Source organism: Nyctereutes procyonoides, unplaced genomic scaffold, assembly GCF_905146905.1.
Source record: "Nyctereutes procyonoides isolate TBG_1078 unplaced genomic scaffold, NYPRO_anot_genome, whole genome shotgun sequence".
NCBI classification, from domain to species: domain Eukaryota; kingdom Metazoa; phylum Chordata; class Mammalia; order Carnivora; family Canidae; genus Nyctereutes; species Nyctereutes procyonoides.
The window spans coordinates 896,906-918,093 of record NW_026575048.1 but is presented as its reverse complement, the minus strand read 5'-3'; the positions used below and the strand labels follow the sequence as shown (position 1 = coordinate 918,093).

The window sequence follows — 21,188 nt, the reverse complement described above, 5'->3', positions numbered from 1 at the left end:
AGAAGTTACTGTGGCCGAGTTCAAAAAGGGAGTTGCCTGTGTTCTCCTCTAGGATTTTGATGGAATCTTGTCTCACATTTAGATCTTTCATCCATTTTGAGTTTATCTTTGTGTCTGGTGCAAGAGAGTGGTCTAGTTTCATTCTTCTGCACGTGGATGTCCAGTTTTCCCAGCACCATTTATTGAAGAGACTGTCTTTCTTCCAGTGGATCGTCTTTCCTCCTTTATCGAATATTAGTTGACCATAAAGTTCAGGGTCCACCTCTGGGTTCTCTATTCTGTTCCATTGATCTCTGTGTCTGCTTTTGTGACAGGACCACACTGTCTTGATGACCACAGCTTTGTAGTACAACCTGAAATCTGGCATTGTGATGCCCCCAGATATGGTTTTCTTTTTTAAAATTCCCCTGGCTATTCGGGGTCTTTTCTGATTCCACACAAATCTTAAAATAATTTTATCACCTGTAAAAGGATCAATGTTCTGCATTTTCATTTAAAATTTAAATTTTCAGTATGCCCGGGTGGCTCAGCAGTTTAGTGCCTGCCTTCCACCCAGGGCGTGACCCAGGGTCCCAGGATCAAGTCCCACGTTGGGCTCCCTGCATGGAGCCTGCTTCTCCCTCTGCCTGTGTCTCTGCCTCTCTCTGTGTCTCTCTTGAACAGATAAAATCTTTAAAAAAATAAAATTAAATTAAAATTTTCAACAATGCCTATTCCATAAAATTCTGGAAGATGGCATGGTTAGCAATGCAGGCCTCGCCTTGCTCTCCCCAGACAATGGTCTTCCTCAGCATTTGGATGAGCCCCCCCTCCCCCCCCCCCGCTGCAGCCCGCCACCTGCCCAGCCTTGGATTGCAAGCATGGGGAGCAGGCGAGGAGCCAAGCGGCCAGGCGGCAGGGCCGCAAGCACAAGGGTGTCTGTGCAGGGACAGAGCACACAGGAGAGTGCAAAGTCACCTTGCGCTCCCTCCACCTCATCGCAAGTCCCCGGGCACACCTGCCGGCAGCCTGGGTTCCCTGCAGCCCGGCCTCCACGTCCTTGTCTGCCCCCCGGGAAACAGCACAACAGCACGGCGCCCCGCTCACCCCGGTGTTCCCCCCAGCGGCTGGGAGCTCCAGGCCTGCATCGGTGCTGCTTCGCTTTAATTTCGAATCGGTAAAGAGACCCAGGTGCGCGCCCCTTGCACCTTGACCCCTCGCGCTCCTTCATGACTTAACTTCAGGAGAACAGAGTCCTCTGTCAGCGGCTGGATGGCTCGAGACGAGACGGCCAGGCAAGCCTCCTGGGTCGTCCTCCCAGCGTCTTCCCACGGGGAGGGGACGAGCCGGGCATAGGCCTGGGCCGCCCGCTGCCCGTGTCTCCATGAGTCGTCGTGCCAGGGATCTACCCGCCGAGCCCTCCGAGCTGCCAGGCAACCCCGTTCACAGCGACCCTGTTACTCCCCGCATTCGGGTAAATTCTGGTCAAACCTAACCCGTCAAAATCTTAAGAGCTGATCATCTGCACGTGAGGCGGATCCTGGGCTGCTCCTCCCTCCTGCCGCTTGCTACCAGCTTTGGGACCCCCCCCCCCTCGCGTCTGCACGGACAGGGCTCCCGGGGACGCCCCCCGTGTCTGCATAGACAGGGCTCCTTGGGACGCCCCCCTGTGTCTGCATAGACAGGGCTCCTTGGGACGCCCCCCCGTGTCTGCATAGACAGGGCTCCTTGGGACGCCCCCCCGTGTCTGCATAGACAGGGCTCCTTGGGACGCCCCCCCGTGTCTGCATAGACAGGGCTCCTTGGGATGCCCCCCACGTCTGCATAGACACGGCTCCTTGGGACACCCCCACCTCTGCACAGACAGGGCTCCCAGGGATGCCCCCATGTCTGCATAGACAGAGCTCACTGGGACGTCCCTCTGTGTCTATGCTCCCTGGGACGCCCCCCTGTGTCTGCATAGACAGGGCTCCTTGGGACGCCCCCCTGTGTCTGCATAGACAGGGCTCCTTGGGACGCCCCCCTGTGTCTGCATAGACAGGGCTCCCAGGGACGCCCCCCTGTGTCTGCATAGACAGGGCTCCCGGGGACGCCCCCCCGTGTCTGCATAGACAGGGCTCCTTGGGATGCCCCCCACCTCTGCATAGACAGGGCTCCTGGGGACGCCCCCCTGTGTCTGCATAGACAGAGATCCTTGGGATGCCCCCCACCTCTGCACAGACAGGGCTCCCAGGGATGCCCCCATGTCTGCATAGACAGAGCTCACTGGGACGCCCCCCTGTGTCTATGCTCCCTGGGACGCCCCCCTGTGTCTGCATAGACAGGGCTCCTTGGGATGCCCCCTGTGTCTGCATAGACAGGGCTCCTTGGGACGCCCCCCTGTGTCTGCATAGACAGAGCTCCTTGGGACGCCCCCCCATGTCTGCATAGACAGGGCTCCCAGGGATGCCCCCCTGTGTCTGCATAGACAGGGCTCCCTGGGACGCCCCCCTGTGTCTGCATAGACAGGGCTCCTTGGGATGCCCCCTGTGTCTGCATAGACAGGGCTCCTTGGGACGCCCCCCTGTGTCTGCATAGACAGAGCTCCTTGGGACGCCCCCCCATGTCTGCATAGACAGGGCTCCTTGGGACGCCCCCCTGTGTCTGCATAGACAGGGCTCCTTGGGACGCCCCCCCGTGTCTGCATAGACAGGGCTCCTTGGGACGCCCCCCCGTGTCTGCATAGACAGGGCTCCTTGGGACGCCCCCCCGTGTCTGCATAGACAGGGCTCCTTGGGATGCCCCCCACGTCTGCATAGACACGGCTCCTTGGGACACCCCCACCTCTGCACAGACAGGGCTCCCAGGGATGCCCCCATGTCTGCATAGACAGAGCTCACTGGGACGTCCCTCTGTGTCTATGCTCCCTGGGACGCCCCCCTGTGTCTGCATAGACAGGGCTCCTTGGGACGCCCCCCTGTGTCTGCATAGACAGGGCTCCTTGGGACGCCCCCCTGTGTCTGCATAGACAGGGCTCCCAGGGACGCCCCCCTGTGTCTGCATAGACAGGGCTCCCGGGGACGCCCCCCCGTGTCTGCATAGACAGGGCTCCTTGGGATGCCCCCCACCTCTGCATAGACAGGGCTCCTGGGGACGCCCCCCTGTGTCTGCATAGACAGAGATCCTTGGGATGCCCCCCACCTCTGCACAGACAGGGCTCCCAGGGATGCCCCCATGTCTGCATAGACAGAGCTCACTGGGACGCCCCCCTGTGTCTATGCTCCCTGGGACGCCCCCCTGTGTCTGCATAGACAGGGCTCCTTGGGATGCCCCCTGTGTCTGCATAGACAGGGCTCCTTGGGACGCCCCCCTGTGTCTGCATAGACAGAGCTCCTTGGGACGCCCCCCCATGTCTGCATAGACAGGGCTCCCAGGGATGCCCCCCTGTGTCTGCATAGACAGGGCTCCCGGGGACGCCCCCCCGTGTCTGCATAGACAGAGCTCCTTGGGACGCCCCCCCATGTCTGCATAGACAGGGCTCCCAGGGATGCCCCCCTGTGTCTGCATAGACAGGGCTCCCGGGGACGCCCCCCCGTGTCTGCATAGACAGGGCTCCTTGGGATGCCCCCCACGTCTGCATAGACACGGCTCCTTGGGACTCCCCCACCTCTGCACAGACAGGGCTCCTTGGGATGCCCCCCACCTCTGCACAGACACGGCTCCTTGGGACACCCCCACCTCTGCACAGACAGGGCTCCCAGGGATGCCCCCATGTCTGCATAGACAGAGCTCACTGGGACGCCCCCCTGTGTCTATGCTCCCTGGGACGCCCCCCTGTGTCTGCATAGACAGGGCTCCTTGGGATGCCCCCTGCGTCTGCATAGGCAGGGCTCCTTGGGATGCCCCAACCTCTGCACAGACAGGGCTCCCCAGGATGCCCCCCCATGTCTGCATAGACAGAGCTCCCAGGGATGCCCCCCGAGTCTGCATAGACAGGGATCCCAGGTCCAACAGGCCGGTTACTTCATTCTCCCAGAAGTCGACGGCACATGAGCTCCCACGTCGTTCCCATCATGGTTACTGGGAGAGGCCGTAAGCTGGCAGCGTTCCGCACACGACAGCCGTCTCAGGGCGACCCTGCATGCCCCAGCCCGGCCGCCTCCACGGCCTCGGACCCCTGAGCATGGGGACCTGCTTGGGCACCTGCGCCCAGCCTCACTGAGCCTTTCACGTGGCACAGCACCTGCTCCCGGGGAGCTGAGGGCTGAGTGGGCCTCGCAGGCTGTGGCCCCAGGACCCCGGGGACCCCGCAGCTCAGTCCCCATCCCTGACGCCCTGAGACTTATCATCAACACAGACTCCTTAACACCGGCTGTTTTTTTAAACCTTTATATTGCTTAAAAATGTGTCACAAAACAGAATGGAACTAGTTAATTCTGTTTCTTAAATTATAAAAATTATATCTTTTTTTTTGTCCCTGAAAACAAGAAATAATGGAGAGTGTTCTGAGAACATCTTCATAGCTTGCCTTTTTCCAATGCTAGAGTTCTGGCTTTGAACATCATCTAAAACTGTCTTCTTTAGGTTTTAAAATGATCAGAATTCCAGGGGGCAATAGGCTTAGACTCCACGCCCCGCCCGCCCGGCCGCCCTCTGCCTCAGGACCTTTGCAGGCTCATGGGATGCCTCCCGCGGCTCCGTGGCCCCGAGAACCCAGCCCAGCAACGACGGGGGAGACGGCAGGTGGCGGTTCCGTGAGCCCTGCTGCGGCGGCTGCCCTTGGCGACAGCCCGAGACGCCCGGGCGAGACCGAGGCAGCGAACGCCACCCCGGGAGCGAGGACCCCGCAGGAGCGAGCGGATGGAGGGCGGATCCGCAGGCCGCGAGGAGACCCCGCCAGTTACTCGTTTCCGCGGTCACAGGGCTTGTGGGCGCCGTGGAGAGGCAGGTGGACGAGCGCGCGGCCCTGCGGCCCGCCCGGAAGGTGCGCAGCTAACCGAGTGCTCGCGGGCGCACCGCTGCCTGCGGACGGGTGCTCGGGGCGAGAAGACGTCCATCCTGAGCTACCTGTGCCGCGAGGTGAGGTGGGTCCTCAGAGATGCTCGCGCGCGGCGATGTGCAGGAGCGCAGGGCTGGAGGCGGAGCGCGGGTGCCCACGGGGACCCGGTGCGCACGGCCTGGCTGTGCCCGCGGCGTCTGCTGTGCGCCCGACAAGGCCCCGGGTGGCCACGTCCTCCGAAGCCCGGCATGTCACTTGTCAGCGCACGTGGACCTCACTCTAATGACGCCTTGGACACAGATTTCCAGATCTGACATTGCATTGGAAAATGCAAGTTGGGAGAGATGTTTTTGTTTTTTTTTTGTTTGTTTGTTTTTCGGTCCCAGTGTGGTTCCAACTACCGGAAGGACCCAGAACACTTCGTTGCACCTCCAGGAGGTGTGAGACACGATGGACAGCAGACTCCCGGCTGTGCCACCCTGCATCGCCCGCGGCTGAGGTCACCGTCCCTCGGAAGAGCGGGGCCGTCTCTGCCTGGGACACACGGCGTTTCGCGTGCACCGTCCTCCGGAGGCACTTGCTCACGAGCTCCCGTCCGCTCCTGCAGCTCCGGCCCGCAAGGCCTGCCCTCCGCGCCTCAAAGTGGACGCAGCCTCGCCCTGTCCGCCTCCTGTGCCGCCCCTACGGCGCTGGCTCACGGGGGCCCTCACGAAACACCCGCCCGACGGCAAGGCTGCCTACCAAGCGGAAGGGCTCAGAATGGGGAAATGATTGGGAAACAGAACACTCCGTGAACAGACGGGGTTCTGCCTCAGTTTCCCATCCACGGTGAGAGGCTGCCCTTCTCCCTGGAGGAGGCTCCTGGGCCGCCGTCCTGGTACTTGTTGGCTCGGCACCGTGTGTCAGGAACACCAAGGGACCAGCAGCCTCTCTGCAGAAACACGTGTGACACGACATCCCAAGTGCCGTCGAGGAGCGAGGCTGATGGACGGGAGGGCAGAGGAGGAACGAGGCCACGGCCCTGGGCTGTGTCCTGCAAGGGGAGCCTCCTGCCGGCCACGGAGGGATGCAGGGCCTCGGGTGAGACACGGGACAGGCCTGGCACCTGGGAAGCCTCTGGTGCATTCCTCAGCCAGCTGGGGGCTGTGGATCCCCTGCAAGCAGACGGCCGTGTGCTAAGTGCTGAGGCGCCCGTGGTGACCGACTGGTCCCTGGCCGCCGGGATGCCGGGTCCTTCCAGCGCCCGAGTGCAGACTCGGACCACAGGAGAAGCAGGGGCCGCGGAGAGGGCCGCGCGGGTGGGGGTCGCCTGCAAGGGGGGCAGTGGGGCAGGTGGGCAGGGAGCCGGGACGGACAGGACAGCAAGCTCGCCGTCGGGGTGGCGGCAGCCCCCGGGGCCGGGCCCGGGTGCAGGGGGGCAGCCGGTGAGGGTGAGGCCGCACCCAGCGGCTCTCAGATGCGTGGCCCAGGAGCAGCTCGGGATGCGGACGAGGCGCCAGGCCAGGGCGTGAGTCTGTGCCTCACCCGGCATCTCAAACTGCCCGTGGAACCGGGTGACTCTGGACGTGCCTGCAGCCGTGTCGCCCTCCGTGTCGCCCTCCAGTCGTGTCGCCCTCCTCCACCCTAGAAGGTCCTCTGGCGCTCCCGTGACCGCGGACGTGGGGGCTCAGGGAGGTCGCAGGCCTTGCTCAGGCCCCAGGATGGGAATCCTAGCGCCGGCCCTCGGCCCCCTCACCCCGCGTCCTGCTGCGGTCTGTGCCTCCGGTTCGACGTCACCCGACGGCCTCCTAGCTCTTCCGCTCCGCGGTGCACACAGAACCCGGACGCGGCCCAGGACGGCGAGATGCTTACGAGCGTCCCTCCTGCGTGAGCAGAAGCGGAGATGCCACGACGGCCTCGGGCCGGTGCAGCCCCCGGCCGCGGGAGCAGACCTGGTGCCCCGCAGCCCGTCACTGGCCCGGCTGCCCCTGCAAGCTCAACAGCTCTGACCTACGGTTAGATACGGGAGGTCACAGCCTCCGCTTGGGGCCCTCTTTCCCGTTTCTAACACTGAATGGTTTCCGTGGCCCTCGGGCACCCTCCAGGAGAAGGAAGCGAGCGGGTCGCTGGCAGGGTTCTGGCTCCCCCATGCGCAGCCGCTGCCCTCCCTGCTGGCTGCCCCGGCCCCTGCCCCAGGTCGCCCTGCCGGGTATCACCGCGCAGACCCGCGTGGGACCAGCCAGAGGATTCCCGCCAGCCCGCACGGCACACGGCGCACCTGCTTATCTGTTGGCGGCTTGCGTTTCCTTATCACGTTGTTGCCACCGGACGACGAGGAACAGTAAAGTCCTCGTTGTTCTCAGCCCTGCAGTGAGAAGTCATTTTTGTAGCAGGGTCGTCTTAGGAGAAACAGAATTACGCTGGGGGCCCGTCTGCGCGTGGTCCTGGGGTCTGAGCCGGAGCGCAGGGGGCCCGTCCTCGGGGAGTCTGGGCGCCCGTCTGCACGGTGACCGCCCTGCTCCAGACCATGCGCCGGGCAGCCAGGACCGCGGGCGCCGGCCCCGTCCTCTCCGTCCAGAGCGAGCCTCCACATGGCCTGGCCTTGACCCGGGGGGGCGGGACATGGGCTGCGGCTGGTCCCGGCCACGTCGTCTGCGTGTGGCCCCGGGAAGCCCACGTGCACAGGATGTTGAAGCAGCTGCTCTGAGCGGCCGATGGGATCCAGCCTCCTTGATTGGGGTTCTGGTTGTTGGTTTTCCTGGCAGCGAGATGAAATGACTCTCCTGACCTGCCATCTCCCAAACGCCGAGGAATTAGCCTTCCGCACGCAGGCCCGTGCTAGGCACCCTGGCCCTCCCCCATTTCTTTTTCAATTTCTGAGGCTGTTATTTCAGTAGAACCCGCGAGGAACCCCGTTGCACTGGGATCCGTTCCAGGAAACATAGTAGGATCCCAGCACGAGGGGGCCTGAGCAGGGGGCAGGTCCGCCGAGCCTCCCCCGCCCGCCCCCACCCCGTGGACGTCTCGCCAGGGACAGGAAGTCCCTGATGCCGCCCCTTGGTGCTGCCAGGGGCACGAGACACGGGCCTGTGGTCCGTCCGTATGGCAGACGACGCCTCTGAGGGCGCCGAGGGTCTGATTCGCACCGTCCTTCTGCGGACCAGACCCCCGAGACCCTGAGTTCTGGAGCGCCCCCCACACGGGCCTACGGCGCGCCAAGAGCTCCCCGGAGCACAGCCGCGGTCACTCCCGAGCGCATGTCTGAGACCCTTGGCGTTGGCGCAATTGGCCTTTTTCTGCTCCCGTGGTTGGGGGGGAGTTGGGGGAAAGTCGACAGGGACACATTCCCGTGTACTGAGTATACAGATCCAGAGACAGATGCGGGTGCCTGGTGGCAGCCCCCCTGACGGGGCGAGTCCCGTGGCCGCGCCCGCGTCGTTCCGCGCACCGTGGCTCCTCTTCCCCGGGGCCCCCTGCAGGTTTTCCGCGTGGTGGGAAAGAAGCGCCACTGCATTTCGTTAAAAAAGACAGAAGCTCTACATCTCAGATGTTAGCCTAGCGCGGTGGACTCAGCGGGTGTGCTGGCTGTTTGAAGACGGTTCCGGAAGCCTGTCCCCTTTCCCCGGGCGGAGTGCTGGCGGCCACCAAGAAGCCTTGGCGCCACGTTGCCGCTGCGTGGGGGACCCGTGGGGAGGGTCAGAGCCTTTGCACCAACAGCCCATCTCCGGCTGCAAAAGGGCCACGTGCTCATTAAGACAAACCGAAGTAGATGAAGTGCACCGAGGGCCTCCCGCGTGCCAGGTGCGCCCTGGGTGACAGTCCTGGAGCAGCTGCCAAGCAGCGGGGGAGCGCTGAGGACCTGCGTCCAGGAGGCTGGTGAGGGACGGGGCTGGTCACACGTGCCCACGCCCGCACACCCCGGGACCTCTCACCCAGCCGCCTGCCCCCCTCCCCCCACGACGTGTGCCACGTCCCTTCTGACTGGGAATTCTACGAGGCCACAGCCACCACCACGGCCACAGTGGGCACGTGCACGTCCCCGAGGGTCCTGCCGGAGACTGGGGGGCTGAGATGCGCCTCACCAGATCCAGGAGAGATCCTGCTAGGAGGAGCGCAGAGGATCTCCCAATTGGTCCCCAATGCCCCTTCCCTGCGAGATCCCACTCCACCTCGTTCTAAACAAACAGGGCGACCTCCGCGGCTCTCCACCAGACTGCGCGAAGGCCAGGCCCCCGTTGAGCACCAGCGGAGCCTGACACGTCTCGTCGTCTGGGCGTAGGGACAGGAGCAGGCCGTGCCGGGGACGCCCAAGGCCCGAGCCCCGAGGCCGGGACGCACACCCTGGCCACGGCTGCATGTGCAGGGAAGCGCGAGCAGGGCGGTGGGCACCACGAAGCCTGCCGTGTGCTTCCTTAGGACCCGTGCCTCTGACGGACGGTCGAAAGTAAGCAACGAGGAAACACAGCCCGTCCAGCTGAGATATTCCCCGAACACGGGGAGGGAAGCCCCAGAGGCAGATGGATTCGGCCCTGAGGTCACGGTTCCACAAAGTAACTCGGGCACCACGGCGTGGAGCTCACCATCGCCACAGAGATTACAGTCAGGGCTTCGGTACGAAGAAAACGTCTTTAATCCTCTTCATAATGACCAGATTTTAAGGCTCATTATTTGTAGCCTGACGCCCATTAAGCCGTGGAGCAGCTTTGAAAATCTACGCGGAGCGGGAGCTTATGTATTTCGCTTGCAGCGGCTTATTAGAAAATGCATATTTAAGAAGCTTCACGATTTCCACCCAAGGCATATTTTGCCTGGAGTGAGTGTGTGCGTGTGCGCGTGTCTGTACGACGTGGCGCATCCATCATCCGCACGAGCTTCGGGTGTGCTAACGCGTCAGCTCCATCCCCACCCTAAACCGATAAACATCTCCATCCTTTCACCACCGGAATTTTAAATACGGCGCCGTCGAGTCACTTCCCACCAGCCGTACACAGACGAGGTACCGCGTCCTCGAGCACCTGCTGGACAATAACCCAGCACGTATTTGAGGAAGAGCGGGAAATCTGTAGCTTCGTGTTTGGTTTTTTTTTTCCCAGTTTTATTTTTTTCACATGTTTTATTTTCACTTATTTATTTATTCTTATTGCAGTTCGATTTAAGCGCCCCCGCCCCCGGGGCCCGTCAGCCCGTCACCCCGTCCGCCCGCCCACCTCCCCTTCCACTACCCCTTGTTCGTTCCCCAGAGCTAGGAGCTTTGTGTTTTTCGTATTTTCGTGTATGTCCGGCCCCGGCACAAACACATGTCCCGCTTCTCGGCCCTGGCTGCCCGTCCTCGTCACCACACGTCCGGGAAGCTGTGCCGGCGTCGCTCCAGCGGGAAGCAGGGCCGGGGCGCTGAGTGCGAGCACGGCACCGAGTACCTGTGGTGGTGTCCGCTGGGCGCCACTGGCCGGCCGTGGTGTCACGGTCGCTGCCTCGGGCACCACATTTCTCCATCCGGACTGAGCGCGGCCCAGGTGGTCGCTGTCGCTGGTGCGAAACGTAGCCCAGTGCCCCGCAGACCGAGAGCGCTGGTGCCAACGCGTTAATGTTCAGAAAGACAAGGTCGTCAGCGCGTGGCCGGGGGGGCGTTGGCTTCCGCGGCTCTCTGGCGGCGCCCGGTCCTCTGGCTAAGGTGGACGGAGGCGCGGGCGGCCGGGCGGGCATGCAGGGTGGCAGGGCGTGGACGGGCTCCCGGCACAGGTGCTCTCTGGCTGCCGTTCGCCTCCACCTGCCCTGTGCCTGACGCAAGAGGCGCTTGCTTAGCAGACGGGACGTCTGGCCTGATGCTGACCGGTGTGCCGAGCCCGCGCACGCCGCTGAATCTCTCTGGCACCAGTGTCTTCGTTTTCTGGGTGAAAAGACAGATTCAGTGATTCCTAAGGCTCCTACCTCCCCCAGCCGTCGCTGCTCCGAGGGGGTTGTCATAGTCACCGGCGTCTCCTGGCAGGCGGGACACGGGCTCGTGATGGACCGGCCTCCTCGGGGAACCTTCTTAACCACTTCAGACTTCTCACTAAAATAGAAAGAGTCTCTGTGTTTTTTATATATAGCAGTTTCATTTTTCGATCTTACGGCCAAGAGGTAGCTTGGTTCCCGGGATAATTTTATCCTGACGTTCTCAACATCCTGGCAAGGATGGTAAGTGTTGCTTTGTGCGGGGAGAGGAGACAGCACGCGACCCGTTGAAGGCGCTGGTAGGACCGAGTCTAAAGCCTGGAGGGCGCGCGGCAGGTGTGTCAAGGATACGGATCGCGAGCACAGAGGTAGCGACGGCCCAGTCGGCCGCCCCGCGCGGGGAGGGCTTCGGACCATCGGCTCGGAGGCGCAGTCCCTAAGCCAAGGAATTGAGATGAGAATCCTCAAGTCGAATCGAGATGAGAAGAGAAACGCGTGAGCGGAAGTCAAGAACAGGGTGAGGTGGTTCACCGCGTTGGGCTGAGCAACGGTGCGGAGTTCGTACGGGGAGAGGATCCTGATTCCGGGCCGGTCGGGAGTGACGTTCTAGAGAAGGTGGAACTTGCGACGGAACCTGCCGCGGGTCGGCTGGCGGAGAGGAGGGCGTGGGAGGGCGTGGGGCCTGGAGGAGGCCCGGAGCCGGCTGGGCTGCGGGGGATGCCCGGGCTCTGAGATCCTACGCGCAGGATGGAGGGAGCCGCATTTTTCAGATTCCTTAAGGTGACGTAGACCGGGTCCACGCTCCAGGAGGAGTTGAACCCACTTAGCAGCTCGTGCTGCCTTGAGGAACTCACCAAAGTGGTGGCCGAGGGTCTGGCTCCCAAAGGCAAAGGGACACGGGGAAGGATAAAGGGGGAGGAGGGGCAGCAGGGGAATTTTGGACGCAGCGGAGTCGAGCATCGAGTACCGTGCGGCTCAACCAAGTCGCATCATGGGCGGCCCCAGAGAGACCTGAGCTCTAGAGCCCCGGGAGCTCGAGAATTGGTGGCACCCGGTGCCTCCGATGGTGGATCTGGCAGCCGGGAAAGTGGCTCCACATGTGCGTCGGGGCGGACCCCGGGCCCGATGAGCCAACCTCTGTCCCCCAGGGTGACTTGTTCTCTGGAGAGAATGAAGCTCAGGGTTCTCGCTGGGCCCTGGAGGTGGAGGGCAGACGGGAGGGCTGGGTGGGCATCCGGGCCCTGAATGCCCAGATCCCAGATTCCAGGCGGATACCAGCGCTTACTGCTGGACGAGCTGGCTGAGTGGAGCAGCTGGATCAGGCCGTGCCTGAGGCCCACGGTCACCGCGGCCCGGCCCTGTGTGCGGGGCGGGGGGGGGGCACTCAGAGATGGGGCGCGGGGAAGGGCCTCCAAACAGCTGCAGAGCACAGCGTGGAGAAAGCAGGACTATGCAAAAAGAAGGAAACCCTCCCCCCAAAACGTAATAGTCTCAAAGAAATAGGAGAACGGTTACTTAGAAAACAATGAGGACTTCAAAGAAATTTAGAAAAACGGAAAATAGCAAGAAATAAAAACTCAAGAGAAGGCTTGAAGGTAACGTCAAAGGAGCCTCACAGTAAGGGGACAAAGCTCTGGGGGGAAACAGCAAAGGGAAGACCTGACAAGGCGCAGCTCCAGGAACGCAGCGTCCCAAGCCCGACACGTCCGGGGCCAGAGCAACGTAAGCAGAAAACTGCGCTAGAAGCAAATACTGAGTTTCCCTGCACGGCTCCAGATGGGCGCAGCCCCCCAGCGCCCGGCCAGGAGGCGAAAACCGGGCCGCAGCCAGAGGGACCCGGCTCCTGACGAAGCATGGACTTGGGGGCCCATCGCCAGGAACGAGAACACGAGGAAGGAGGCGGCACAGGGACCGGCCAGCGCGGTCCTCCGGGCAGCCCTCCGTGACGGGCAGGGCTCGCGGGGACGCCCTCACACACGCGGGTCCCCGTGCCCCCCCCGTGCCCTCCCCTGTGAGCCGCTGGTGGAGGCGCCGCCCGCACAGGAGAGGCCGGGGGACAGCGGGCTGGAGCCGAGACGTGGGCCTGGCTCCCGGGCAGGGCCGGTGGGGTCCCCCCAGGGATGGGTACATGGAGCAGCGAGGCGAGGCCAGCGGAGGCCCCTTCAGGGACCCTCGGGGGCGCTAGTGGGGTCCCGATGGAGGAGCCTGTCTGGGGCCGCGTGGCCCGACCTCCCCACGGCAGCCTCACTGGCCCGTCCGTCCGCCCGTCCCGCCCCCATCGGGCTGCTCTGCGCTCGTGTCCCGGGAGCCTAAGCACGTGTGCGCTGCGCCTCGTGAAACGTGTTCTTAGCCAGCGGGCGCAGGGCCACCCGGTCCACTCACTCAGGAGTATTTCATCTCCGCTTACGTAGGATAGACGCCGAAGAAACGGGCGTGTCACCGTCTTAACGGGTCCTGACAGTGGCCCGATGAGGAAGAGGGACCGGGAAGGCAAGACACGGGGACACGGGAGGTTCAAGCGCTCTGTCCAACGTGACTCAGTCGTGTGGCTTTCGGCGAGAACTCGGGGCCCCGTCCTTAGAAGGGGAACTATCATCGTCTCTACGCCAGAGAGCGGCTGTGAGGGCCTGGGACTGACGCCGGGGACGACGGCAGACACAGCAGCAGGGTGCTCGGTGAGTCGCGCTGTCCTCGTCCAGAATCACATCCAAATACTACCTTTTTTCTTTTTTTCTTAAAGATTTTATTTATTTATTCATGAGAGATGCAGAGAGACAGAAGCAGAGACACAAGCACAGGGGGAAGCAGGCTCCACGCAGGGAGCCCGACGCGGGACTCGATCCCAGGACCCCGGGGTCATGCCCTGGGCCAAAGGCAGATGCTCAGCCCCTGAGCCACCCGGGGCCCCAAAAGCATCCTTTTCAGCCCGGCACAGCAGAGGCTCTTCGGGCGACACAGAATAAGTATCACCCGTGCAAGGAGGGTTATACCCAGAGCACCCGTGCGTCCGGGAGCCCAGCTGGCCGCCCTCCCTTGGCGAGCGTCGCCCAGTCCTTCTCCCGTCGGAGCAGGAACACGCCAGCAAATCTGATTTCGGTTACTGAGGCCTCGTCCTCTGTTTACATTAAAGTTAGTTAAATAAGGGGCACCCGGGGGGCTCAGCAGTGGAGCATCTGCCTTCAGCTGAGGTCATGACCCCAGGGTCCCGGGATCGAGTCCCGCGTCGGGCTCCCTGCAGGGAGCCTGCTTCTCCCTCTGCCTGTGTCTCTGCCTCTCTCTCTGGGTCTCTCGTGAATAAATAAATAAAATCTTAAAGAAAAAAAGAAATTAGATAAACGAAAGCCTCAAGTAAGAGACCATTAAAAATAAAACAGCAAGCAGCCTGGAGAGCGTGAGAGACATGACATTTTCTCAGAGCAAGTTACCAGTTTTCTAAAATGATAAAAAAAAAAAAAAAAGATGTGAGAGGAAAGACTCAAGATTGTTTAAGTCCAGTGAACACCGGCAGGACCGTAAAAGCTGCAACAACCGAGAGGAGTTTCGGGGCATCCGGACGGCACAGTGACGCTCAGGGAACACGGGGGCGTGCGGGAGATTCGACGCGGTTCTGCATTTGCAGCTTCGGGAAGCTCCCGCCAGGCCCCACGCGAGCTCCCGTCCCCGACAGTAACCGTATCGCGGGTGCTCTGAGGTTTCAGCTGCGTGAAACAAGCAGAAAACCCATTTGTCGTCACCTTCAAGCGTCACATCCATAAAGGGTTGGGGGTGGGCGTGGATGCATGAGGCATGGAGCCTGTCGAGCCCCCGCCAATGAGGACCTGGCCTTTGGGGTCGCCTCCACGCCCGGGAGGCACCTGCAGGCATGCAGGGCGGGGCGGGGGGGGTGGACTGAGCTCCGCTCCGGTACCCGCCCGTCCCTGGGGATGGATCAGTCCCACTGTGCTCCAGGTTCACAGAACACGCTCCCGTGAGGGACTGCAGGAGGAGACCGAGCTGCCTTGAAGCCCTAGTCCTGGGACCCGAGCGACCTCCCCGAGCTCCTGTCCCCGCAGCACCGGCGTCCGTCCAGCAGGGGCTCACCCACACGCGCCTGCTGCGCACCTGCGAGTCCCGGCCGGTGGCACACACCTGCCCGCTGGACGATGGTGCCGATGGACGTCACCAGACGCTTAGAATGTGACCAGCGCGACTGAGGAGTTGATTTTTTAAATTGTCTTTAATCTTAACTAAATACCCAGCCATGCCTCGCAGCTACCGGACAGGATACGACGGCCCTAAAACCTCACAAGGGAACGCAGGCTGCTTTCTCCAGCTGGGGAAACCCGTAGTCACGCCGGGATGGGGTAAGTGCTGTCATTTTTAACAAAAGGGGACAACTACAGTTTGTTCATTCAGCAAACAGTCCTTGACCACCGGCCGTCCGCAAGGCCCCGCGGGCCACCGTGGGAAGCACGCAGCTGGCGGGAAGGACGACGCGGACCCCACACCGTCCGCTGAGCTCGGGCGCTCCCGCCACGTCCGTGTCCCCGCTTCCCGCTTCCCAGTTAGCCCTGGTCTTGCTGGCAGGACTGGCGTGTGCTGGTCGGCGTGAGCCCCGACGGCTCCGAGTGTGACGCAGTCGGAAGCCGGCTCACTTTATGGCACCTGCGTTGGCAACACGCGCCAGGTGACGGGGGCGGCAGCCTTCCCTCCTCCCGGGGGCTGGTCACCTCGGCGGCACACGCGAGATGCGCAGAATGTGGGTTCGCAGGATCCACGCCCCCCAAGCTCACGTGGCAGGGTTGCCCCCAAGGCCGCGCTCCGACCTGCCCCGAACCCCGGGTCTCACGGACCGGGAGGCGCCTGCGGGCCTGAGCCGCCGCTGGAGCAGCTGCCGCCTGACGCGCGGGTGAAGGCTCGTCGCCGTCACGTTCACAGGAGGCTCCAGGAGCTGGCGCCCGTGGACTGGAGCCCGCGGGGAAGGGGCCCACGGGACGTGTCTGCGGCAAGCGTGTCAGACGGTCGGCAGACATTAGCGGACACAGGAAAGACGGAGCAGGCGGCGAGCGGTTAGCAGCAGGCGCCAGGAGCCCGAGGCCGGCAGGTGCCAACGGCCGGGAGTTTCATGGAAACAGTTTCCAAAATCATAAACAGAAGCAGCGGAGAGATGCTAGGAGCCGCGCTCCGCTGGGAACAGCGAGGACCCCATTCAGGGATTTCTGATGCTTCTCAAAGTAGCCCAGCAAAGGGACTGGCAACCCGTTCATCACACAGACGGGTAAACTGAGGCCCCGCCAGCATGCGGGAGCCCATCCGGTGTATGCAAAGCGGAGCCAGGAATGCAGGGCTCGACGTGCCGGTCCCTCCACGTGGCCCACCCCGCTCCCGAGCTGCCTCCTCCCGCTCTGCCCACGCTCCTCCCAGCGATGCTTCCACTCCTCCCCCTTTGGGTCCCCCCCACACGGGGCTCTGGAGGACAGGGCAGGAGGGCGGTCGCTGCAACCAGAGGAGCAGGTGGGCAGTATCGAGGGCAGCCGCCCGCGCCTCGGAGGTCAGGCCCGCCCCCACCTGCCAGGTCCTGGGGTGCAGACCCCGGGTGTGCAGGTGTTCCCTCAGCAGGCACCTGCCCTCCAAGTCCCCACCGGCCTGTCACTAACAGCAGCCTCTGTTCTAAGGAGCGTCTCCGCGCTCTTGCTCCAAGGCTCGCGCCCGTCTCAGGTCTGAGCGACCAGGGGGCCGTCGGGAGACCTCGGGCAGCGAAGTGTGTGCAGGCGGGTGGGCGGGACGGGGATGAAGCCCGGAGCCCGGCCGTGGTGACGCGGAGCACTCTGAGCAGCATCACTGAAGCGCAGCACCCTGTTGGCCACTTTGACGTCACGTCCTCGCGACCTGGGTGACCCTGATGGTCCAAGGGAGGCCGGGTGCTCTGTTCCGGTGACCAGGTGACCTCGGCGCGGAGCAGGAGTCCTCGCTGGGCAGGTGGCTGCCGTGGTGACCTGGAACACGGTGGGCCGACCCTGCAGGGACAAGCGCCCTCACTGCGGCGTATCCTTCGTTCGGACAAACACAGACGGGACGCATAGGCCGTCTCCTGACCAGGGCCGTCCCCCGAGAAGCCTGGCTGGTGGGCAGCCAGTCCTCCAGCGTCCGAGGCCCCTGACTCAGTCTCCCCGGCGTGTGCAAGGAACCGCATGTAAGAAAGCTCAGTGGTTAAGGACTGAGCTTCAAAAGGCAGATGACCCGCCACCCGGGGTTTCGGAGTTGGTGGAGCCTCAGCAGTCAGCCAGCGCCCCTCGCTTTACGGACGAAGAAAGGGATCCGTGCACACGGAAGAGGGGACCGAGCAGGGTCGCACGCTGGGATGGGAACGAGGTCCCTCGACCCCGGGCCCCGGCGCACACCAGCGTCCTCCGGGCCCCGGGTGAGTCGTGTCAGCGCTACGACAGCACGAGAGGCACCCAAGCAACCGGAGCAAATCACTTTCTAGGAGACGTACAGTCACTGCCACTGCCTTTCATTCCCGGTGGAGCTGTCTGGGAAGTGTTGATCCAAGTGGCAAACTGCGCAGTAGTGAGTGTCCAGAACCACGCGGGGGGACAGGCCTGCTGGGTCGCCGGATTCCTGAGCGAGAACAAACCTGCGACGAGGATCGAAGCGCAGGCACCACGTCCCCCCGAGGACCGAGTACGCGCCGGGCGCGGCACCCACCTCCGTACAGACCCCTTGCCTCCATCCCTAAAGCAGGTGTGCGACCCTCGCTCATGGGGGGGGGGGCTGAAGTGTGAAGTCCAGTATCTGTCCCAGCCCCACCGCGTGGCACCTGCCACAAGCACTTGGGACGCGTCACCTTCCAGACGGCCCGTCCCTCAGCCACGGGTCTATCCGCGCCTCTTCCCACTGCTGTGGGGATGTGCCCGGGGCCAGCAGGGGCTTGAGCATCCGGCAGAGGCTCTGAGGACCCTCATCGGGCACCAGGGCGCCACGGTGACCGCCTCGCCCACCCTTTCCGCCCACACCCTTCCTGGGAATGAGACGCGTCCCCGAGTCCCCAGGCTGTCGTGCCCCTCCTGACCTTGGCCGGTGCCTGCCACCTCCCTGCCAGCCCCACGTCCCACACTCCAAACCCCCCTGCGTTCGGTTTTGATGTCTGTTTTCTGCACTGATCACGCTCTTTCTTGTGTTCACATCTTTGCAGAAATGTGTTTGAATAGCTCCACACGTCCCCCTCGAAGTCCCCCCCCCCAGCCTCAGCCTTGGCTCCCCGGGCCCGCTGCCCCTCCCTGCTTTGCCTAATGTAGCGCCGTCGCATGACTTCATCCTCGCATCGATCCCACGCCACCCATTCGTGAGGCGACACTTTCCCCCGTGTCCAGGACGTGCCCGGTATTTGGTGCACACGCCAACGGCACTGATCGGGTCCAACGCGGTCTCACTCGCCGGCTACGTCTGTGTCGTTCCCCTCTGAGTCTGGCAGGGCCTGGGCTCCAGCCCCACGGAGCCTCCCAAAATACACACGCGCTGGACGTGTCCATGTGAGACTGGAAAAACACGTCACATCTCAGGTCCAACACTAAGCTCATCAGAGTCCTACCGACGGCTCACTCGGTCACGGAGATCACACATCTCATGTTAGGACAGAGGGAGCCGCTGCCTCTGTGCCCCGGGTCTTTCCCCCTTGTTCCTCGTGGCACATCCGCAGGCTTCCCCGGAGGATGATGAGTCATTAGCAACGTGGCTTTGGAAAATGGTCCCCTCTGGGAGACTAAGGGGTGGGGTCCTGCTGCGACGGCCGTACCCACCCGTGGGTCGATTTCAGCAGGTTTTAGGAGCGACTGCCGAGCACACTGACTTTGTTTTCTGTGGCGCTGAGATGGGCTGGACGATATTCCTCGCAAGGGCCAGTTGTGCTCGGTCTCTCTACACGGCAACGGGCATTGGCGGTTCATCTTCTTCGCACAGGTCGGTGCGGTGACAGGTGCCGTTTTGTCCGTGGAGTGTAGAAATCCAAGTGCGTCCAAAGCTTTCTCACAGCACACGCGCGTTATGTTTCACGTAAACGGGTGCACGTTCCGCGCGTGGACTACGGCTTCTTGTACGACGTCCGTCCCACATCTTGCGTGTTTGGCAAAGTGTTGAAGAACGTGAATTTGTGTTGTCAGCTGCGTGGCTCGGAGGCAGTGCCTCCCAACCGTCCCCCTGAACTCCGTGGGACCCTCCGCGTTATTATCTGGTGGCCGTAGCGGGGAGCTGGGAGGGGAGGCGAGGGTGGGGGTGCCCGGGTGGGCGCGTGTGTACCTGTGTGGGTGGCGCTCCTGCTAAGCTTTAGCTCGTGTGACCAGGGCCCCTGGTGCTCTAACCTCCAAAGATAGTGACCCCGATCTTCTCTCTGTCTCTCTACACAGCGTCTATGGCTGCCCCTTGGCTAAAAAAAGAAAAACACAGGATAAGCAGCCCCAAGAACCTGCTCCCAAGCGGAAACCGTTCGCCGTGAAAGCCGACAGCTCCTCGGTGGATGAGTGCTACGAGAGCGAGGGGTCGGAGGACGTGGACGAGAAGGAGGAGGACGAGGAGGAGGAGTTCTCGGAGGACGAGGACGAGCACAGGGAGGAGGACGAGGAGGATGAGGAGGGGGACCGGGAGGAAGAGGAGGAGCTCGAGGAGGAGGAGGACGATGATGACGAGGATGGGGAGGACGTGGAGGACGAGGAGGAGGACGAGGAGGAGGAGGACGACGACGACGAGGAGGAGGAAGACAATGGTAATCTTTAAAATAGTAGTACGCGATACGTGGTGACGGGGGCCCGAGTGTCCCCGCGGAGGTCCCGGTGGGGCGGTTCAGGGCACAGCCACGACCGCGTGCTCACAGCGTGAGTGTACCTGGTCGGGGCTGGAACCAGTGTCCGTCCAGGTGTCCTTCACACTGGTCTGGAAACCATTCCTCTCCGTGCGCCGCCAGTCGGCAGATGCTGTGCGTCACTCGGGTCCGAGGGCTCGTCACCGACGTGGGTGCGGTGTTCGCCGTGCGCACACTGATCCAGGACCTTACGGCGGCGCACCGACGAGGCTTTAGCATCCTGTGTTCCCGGAGGCTCTGCCCCTCACATACTGGCATCCGCCCAGGTGCTGGTGTGGGGATGGCTCGGCCTGCTGCCCTCCCAGGGCCGGGAGCTCGACGAGACCCCGGGGGCGCCAACGGGGGAGGCCGCGCTTGTCTGTCGGTGGCCAAGTCATACTTTTTGTCCCGGATTGGGGTGGAAGGAATGTCGCTGAAACGAAACCGCTCCTCGACCCGTCATTGGCTTCGTGCCGGAGGACCGTGTTTCTGACCCGGGGTGTCCAGCGTTGCGAGGGAGCCAGGCGTGCCAGGGCGTGGCGCGCGCGGTGGTGACCGTGCTTTGGGCGGAATTAGGATGGCTTTGCTTTTATATGGTTTCCTGTTAGCGTCAGGCTCACCACCATAAGTTGAAAGATAATCCTTTCCTAAAAGTCATCTCGGCTCTAGAGGAGGGGGGGGGGTTCTGAAGAATCTAGATTTAGTCTTTATTGGCTTCGAGTTTGCCTCAGAGAAACGCCAAATGTGTCTGAAAGCAAAAGGAGTGTCTTCTCTCAGGCTTCCTCCTTGGGCTCAGAGCTCTTGGAAGCCTGAACTCCGGGAGAGCTCATTTCTCGGAACCGGGGACGGCTGCTGCGGCCCGCGCGGAGAGCTGCTTCAGATGGGGTGGGCGTGGGCTGGCTGTGGCTCACGCCGCGCGGCGGAGGCGAATTGATGTTCCTCCTCCAGAGGCCATTCTCGTTGGTTCCTGGGAGCCTGAGTTTTATGACTGTCACAGCAGGTTCAGTCCTGCTCCTGGGGGCAGTTCACCATCCCGTTCACGCAGGTAGACGAGCATGTCCACATATGTGGGCACGCACCCGTGGGTGCACACACACGGATTCCACGCGTTAAAGTGCGGGCTCCCACGATGGTGCTTCCTGCCGTGACATCGGGGAGCGTGGTGTGGACAGAGTCTGATGACGTGCATCGGCCACACACACGTGGGCACCGCCAGCCCCGCTGTGTGGACGGTGGCCCACACCCCAGCGTCCCTGACGAGACGGCGCCGCACGCTGAGCATTACAGGCGGTACCTCCGTGTTCCATTGGGAACGTTGGGAAACAGGCCAACCTGGCAAGTGACTTGTGAGCACCTTTCCTAAATGTGTGCCGTTTGGGGCAAAATCATTAAGTGCTGAAGCTGCTTAACGGCGTGTGACTGGACCGTGGCTCCTTGTGAGGACGGGGCGCAGCAGCATCGCCCTTCCGCGTGCCCGTTCCGAGCTCGGGCAGCAGCGCGGATCCA

The 21,188-nt window shown here is 62.7% G+C and overlaps 1 protein-coding gene across 4 annotated transcripts in view; it reads left to right on the top strand.

The window, feature by feature from the left end:
• The window catches only part of MYT1L (myelin transcription factor 1 like), a 141,584-nt gene that overhangs the window by 13,802 nt on the left and 106,594 nt on the right, over window positions 1-21,188 (top strand). For all 4 annotated transcript variants that reach the window (XM_055327330.1, XM_055327331.1, XM_055327333.1 and 1 more), the window contains exon 4: window positions 19,252-19,607. In XM_055327330.1, coding sequence (XP_055183305.1) covers window positions 19,252-19,607 — 356 coding nt within the window. The remainder of the gene's footprint in view (window positions 1-19,251; window positions 19,608-21,188) is intronic.